The sequence below is a fragment of the Myotis nattereri genome (genome assembly GCF_964212035.1).
Source record: "Myotis nattereri genome assembly, chromosome: 3".
Lineage (NCBI taxonomy): Eukaryota > Metazoa > Chordata > Mammalia > Chiroptera > Vespertilionidae > Myotis > Myotis nattereri.
In genome coordinates, this window is record NC_138077.1 from 50,897,735 (window position 1) to 50,904,217 (window position 6,483).

The following is a 6,483-nucleotide window of genomic DNA, read 5'->3' on the forward strand; positions in this document are numbered from 1 at the left end:
TTCCTAGAATTCAGTATTGTCTGCTGAGCTAACAGAAACCTGGGTGTTTTCTGTGATGAATAAATCCAGTATAACCAAGCTGTAAATGTGATGAAATAGGGGAGATTTTTGTTTTCTGAAAACTGAAGCCTGAAACCTAAGAATTATGTAGGCTGTGTAAAGATTTACATCGATGGTAACATGTTGTAGCACAAGACTAACTTCTATAAAAAATAACAGAGCAGAGGAGTAAACTATTCCTGGAGTTGGGCATGTGCGAGGAGGGTTATTAAAACTCAAAAGTTCATAGGGCCAGGAAATTTAGAGATTAGTGCATAGTGCAAGGACTCTTTGATATGTGCAATGTTCCCTTCTTTTCCAGGAAGACAGGCTGGACCAAGTACACAATTTGTGGGACCCAGCGCAAAATGAAAATGTAACAACCTTTATTCAAATAATTGTAAGATGACAACGGCAGGGCATTAAACCACATGTCAAAGCAGGGGCCCTGTGTGACAGCACAGGTGATATGCCCATGAAGCCAACCCTATATACAGGAGACTGTATTCCCCAGTTCCTCTGCTACCCTCGGTTAATGAGATGTGAGTGGTGGAAGAGATATGTGCCACTCTTGGGGTCAGGCAGTGAAGAACCCTTGTTTGATCTCCATTCTCTTCCTTCCCTCTCGCATCTTTGTGTTGGGTGGACGGAGCCATCCGATTGGAGCAGTCACCTCTCTTCTAAAGAGTCATCTGAACCAAGAAAAAGAACTTCTTGTGTGTTAAGTCACTGAGATATGGGGGTTGTTTGTTACTGCAGCATCAGCTTAGGCAATCCTTACTCATACATGGAGAAGGCCAGAAGTAGAAAGAAATGTCTCAAATCTGAAAAGTACTGCAAAGGGAAGGAAACTAGATAGTGAAGACTGTGTGATGGTTTCCACGCATTCATTTCTCCATCAATGAAAGAAGAACTCAAAACTGATCTTTAACATGCTATGATTCTATGACTATACATAGTGCTACTTTCCCTCAACTCATTTAAAAAATATATTATCTAAGATGAAAGAGCACATCTTCTCCTTTAGCTTTCCAGTCTCTTGGCCCATTGCCATCCTTGGCCCAGTCTTGATTCACTGAATACGTCCAATATTTTCAGAGGCCAAGAAAAAGGCACTCTCCTGGGGCAGAGTTCTGCTCGGCAGAAAGTATTTTATCAAACAGACTTTAATTTGTCACCACGATTGAATAGGTGCTTGATTCCAAAAATTCCTGCTGATATTGTAAGAGTCTCATTGCTTAAAAAATATGGCTGAAACTGGTCCCTTTTGTCATTGTTTCTATGTTTTCTCAACTTGAGTATCCCATTGCCTTCAGAGTTGTTCCTCGTTGCTCTCAAATACCGGGTTGCTGTAAGACACTTCCTTGCCACACTCCGGCAGGTCAGAGGGAGACATTTGGTTCAGTGGGGGCCAAGTAGGGTCATTTGCCAAGGTCCGGTGCCATATCTGATACTGGCTTTTTGATCGATAGCCAAAGTACCTTTTGATTATCATCCATAGGGCTCGGTTTTCAATAATGGCCTCCTGCAAAATAAAAGAGTTGTTCTTTACAACCAGAGGTAAAGTGTTTCCAGGTTATGGCCCCCATGGACTCTAGTAAGACACTCTTGCGTTGGCTGCCAAGGCCCAGCTTGACAAAGAACTTCAGGCCTAGACAAACAAATCTAAAGTGGTTTCACATGATAGGTTCTCAAACCTTTCCACTTATAGAACTCTTCTGGGAGAAGAGTGAAGTACATGTTTTCAAGAATCTGGAAACATAGCTTGAAGTAATCTGCCTCAAGGATGAAATTTCTTCTGAATCTCATATAGAAATTAAATTTAAAACCATAGGGTCAGGAAATATAGAGATTAATGGACAGTACCAGGTTTCTTTGATATGTACTACGGTCCCCCTAACATTTAAAATCATTCAAATGTCACAGTCCATTTCACACCACATCCATATTTGATTTAATATAAAGTGGAATTTAAAATTACTCACCACCAGCTAAAATGGACCCTATAGGAAGATGTGCCACATGCATGGTGTGGCTTTGGTATACCCTGGCACATCACTGCATAGTTAAGAACAGAGGTCAGTGAAATTGAAACATGGGCCACAGCCCTGAAATTGAACAGATCTGGGTTTAATTCCAACTCTGACACCTACTATGGAGAATTACCCTATCAGAGACTCAGTAATTAGAAAGGATTATATAACTCCCCTCACAATGCAGGGCATGGCACAGGTCCTACCTCCCTTTTCTACTCTCTGAACTATTCATTGAACAGGCTGTGCACTGTGGCTCTGTTCACATATACCTCTAACCTTCACCTACAAATAATTACAATGTATTTTTAAGATTATTGGCTACCTCTCTGTAGAAACATTTTGGACTGCCATTTTAATTCGTGAGTTAGACTTAGCCTGGAATAGAGTCCAAGATATAAGTTACAATACAGAGTGCACAGGAGGGTATTATCATTTTTATCATGTTTTGTCATGAAACTGAGGGTCCTTATGACGTTGATTAAATTTAGTTTTTGATACCAACCTCTAGAAATAGTATCTCTTTCTGTGGGTCCATACCCCTCAAAGACCTGTCCTTTCCCTGGATAATAGCAACCCCCGAGGCAGCAGAAGACAGTTGCCTGGACCTGACTAATGATCACAAGGCCCAGGCCTCTAAAGGTAATATCATGACCTAAGTTATGTTTCAGTTCCTGAGCCCAAGATGGAACCATCTCCTGGCTGCTTTCGTATGAGACCAAGCAGAGGGACACTGGGAAAGACCTCAGAGCTGTCCTCAAGGCCTGAAGAAATAATTTATTACCCTTACCTCACCTCCGACCAATCAGCTTCCAGCAGGACTGTGAACCCCTCACCCACCGTGTCTTGTGATTTTTGCCCTGTATGATCTGTAACCTACTCATAACAAGGGAGTTCAGACTTTTGAGCATTCGTTTCCTGTTCTCCTGGGTGGTGTCGTTCATTAATAAAGTAGACAATCTTTCTCCACTGCAATTCTCAGGGTCTAGTGTTTGGCTCTGCTAGCGCCCGTGAACGAACTCCTTCTGCTCCCTAACAGTCACAAAGGTTGACCATCTTAGAAGTTATGAAAGAAACAAAGCAAAAAAATATGAGGAGCCAAGCTGTCCCACAGAATTAGAACTGGTTTTGGTGTCTATCAAAGATATCTTTGTTGAACTGAAAGAGTTGATTCTGTAGTATTCTATAAGGAACTTTGCCAGGGATAGTAGTTTTCCTGAATTCCACCCATTGCCCATGGAAATAATAGAGAACAACTAATCTGAACCTTCCCTAAAAACTGATCATTCGCCTAAGTGAAATAAGCCAGTCAATGAAAGAAAAATACCACATGATCTCACTCATTTATGGATAATAAGGACCATTATAAACTGATGAACAGAAATAGATACAGAGGCAGGGCAGCCTTGAACAAACTGTCAAACTACAGCCAGAAGGCTGGGGAGGGTTGGGGGCGAGAGGGGGGTTAAGAGATCAGCCGAAGGACTTGTATGCATGCATATAAGCATAACCAATGGACATAAGACACTGGGGGGTAGGGGAGGCCAGGGGATTGTCAAGGGGCTGGGGGGGAGGGGGCGGAGGAGGAGACATATGTAATACTCTTTGTAATTCTTTAAGCAATAAAAAAAGAAACACTAAAAAATAATAATAATTCATTAATGCTTTTAGATAAACAAAAATTTTTTATGTAGATCTGATATATACTCTTATTTCCACAATAAAGAAAAGCTATATACAAAAAAAAGAAAAGAAAACAAAACAAAACCTGATCATTCGCTAGCAGGCTAAGATCCACACAGCATTTCATCAACCTTGCAAACCTCAGGGCTCACCCAGCCAGACCTGTTATTCTACTTTCCTACAGCAAAGCTTTTGTCCTTCTTAATTTAACAAAAAAGCATTAGTTCTCCCTGGAGCTGGGATAAGGCAGGATCATGGGTATCCAATTAGTGGTTTTAAAATCTAACTTACCTCTGGAAATCTTAGCAGGCTTAAAACAAAACAACGAAACAAATCAACACACACACAGAAAGACTTTAGCGCTCTACGCCGCACCTTGAGCTTTTTCACAGTTCTAGATGTATGATGAAATATCACTTTGCTATTCTGGAAAAGAAAACTGAAGGCCTGAGAGATAATCTCTCCTGTCACTCTACATTGTAAATTAAATTCAGAACTGGAAACAAAAGAAATGCCTTGATAAGATGCCATTCCTAAAACAAACAAACAAACAAACCTTAAAAAAAATTTTATCATGAGTTCTCAAATAATTCACACATATATATACATACAAACACATCTATAATAATAAAAGCATCATATGCAAATCGACCTAATGGCTGAACAGCAGAACGACCATCTGAACGACATGTTATGACACCTACTGGTGCCAGGCAAGCCAAGGCCGGTGCAATGCCATTGGTCAGGGGCCCGGCCATCGCCCCATGATTGCCCTGCAGAGGGAGGCCCAGGCTACTGGCTGGCAGGGCAAGCGATCAATTGGGGGGGATCCATGATTGCGCCAAAGAGGGAGGCAAGCTGCGGCTGCGGCAGGTGGGCGGGGTCTCCCTCTGTGGGGGTGATCCATCGTGGAGCCCCAGCTGGATGGGCAGGGCCTACCTCTATGGGGTGATTGATTGTGGGGCTCCCAGACTGTGAGAGGGCACAGGCCAGGCTGAGGAACCCCTCCCCCCCTCCAGTGCACGAATTTCATGCACCTGGCCTCTAGTAAATAATAAAAAAGGAGAGGGATTAAAGCTATAAATATTAGCTCCTCTGTCTCTCAGCTGAAGGTTAGATCATACAAATTGGCAAAATAAGGGAAAGGTCTTGTTCAAATCTGTTTGTTTGTGGGGATACTCTAAGATTAAGGTTAGGGTTAAACCTCTCAGCAGACCAGACAATACTCAGGACTCTGCAAAAGGAAGCCAGCCATCTCCCATGCTCAATACCTCTCTGGATCATCTCTGCCATAGCCTGACAAGCTAGTATGGAGTTAGCACAGCCCATCCTAGGAATCCTTATTATCTTGTGTGAGACATACCTAGAGCTATCTGAGGAAGACATCTTGCTGCATCCCTAATAGTCTGGGGCCTTTACCTACTCTGCTAGGCTCACCTCATGAGGCAGGAATTTTCCATTATAACTGACTTCATCAAAAAATAAAACAGAAGTCCTGAGGGGTCATCTGTCCTATCACTCTACAACAGGCATATCAAACGTGCGGCCTGTGGGCCACATGCCTCGTTTATTTGGCCCATGTTAACCTTTGAATTTTACATGCTTGCTCTACAAAGACTCAAATGGCTTGGGTTTATTCCCGGGTATGTACTGACAGCAGAAGATGGGTAACTTCATGGAGGAGATTCAGAGTGGGACCTGAAACCCTGCAATGCTATTTCTCAGTGTAGGAGCTGCTGTGAACACACTGGACACCACAAGTGTCTCAATTTCTCACTCAACATGAGAAGCAGCGAAGCTTTATCTTCCATGAGTATTAAATCGCCCTCTCCATCAGCTGGCATAGTGCCCTAGGATATGGCACATGGTCAACAAATGCTTGTGGAAAGAGTGAATGAATACACGAATACCCGAATGGTTGGTAGATACAAAGTAAGAAATGATAAGTACCACAGAGATAATAGAATAATCGTAGCTTATATCTACCAAGATTACTTACTACATGTGTTTCACTGTTCACATTTCATGCTCACAGTTACCCTTGAGGTAAGGTGTCATTATTATACTATTTTACAAGTGAGGAAACAGAGATACAGAGAAGTGGAGTAGCAAGTACTGCCGTAGTCGGGGAGCAAGAAAGGGTAAAGCCAGGATTCAAACACAGGTAAACTACCCCCGGCTTATGCTCCTAACTGCAACTATGCTGACTGTGGAATGGCTTCCTGCAAGGGGACTGCAGCAGGCCGTGTTGCTCTGTTACCCCTACAACTCATTCCTCCCAACTCTTCCCTGCTTGCCTAAAAGGAAAAATGAACAAACACATAGTCTAAGCCAATCTGTCTAACGTTTTGGTACAAATCCACTTTCCCAGAATCCTTTTCTACTGAGGATGCCAATGAGACACAGTTATAACCAATGAGCATAAGCAAAAGCCTGCAGGTGGGCTGTCGGATTTTTTTTTGTTCACTGGTAACAGATTCCTACTTGAAGGAAAAAACTTGCTAGTGCCTTCCTTCCTTTCTTCCCTGCACTGAAAACAGATGCAATGCCCAGTTGTGCAGAAGATATCTGGGCGCCATAAGCAACATGCACAAATGTGAAAGACCAAGATCTAAGGTTAGTGGGACAGAAAGGTAAAAGAACATGGATCCTTCCCTGACCGGTTTGGCTCAGTGGATAGAGCGTCGGCCTGCGGACTCAAGGGTCCCGGGTTCGATTCCAGTCGAGG

The 6,483-nt window shown here is 42.8% G+C and overlaps 1 protein-coding gene across 1 annotated transcript in view; it reads right to left on the reverse strand.

Annotated features, from left to right (window-relative positions):
* Positions 1 to 403: 403 nt before the first annotated feature.
* ATP13A4 (ATPase 13A4) overlaps positions 404 to 6,483 on the reverse strand; it is a 123,390-nt gene continuing 117,310 nt past the window's right edge. The window contains exon 30 of the mRNA XM_081087044.1: positions 404 to 1,564. Within this exon, the coding sequence (XP_080943170.1) occupies positions 1,352 to 1,564 (213 nt within the window). The 3' untranslated portion in view covers positions 404 to 1,351. The remainder of the gene's footprint in view (positions 1,565 to 6,483) is intronic.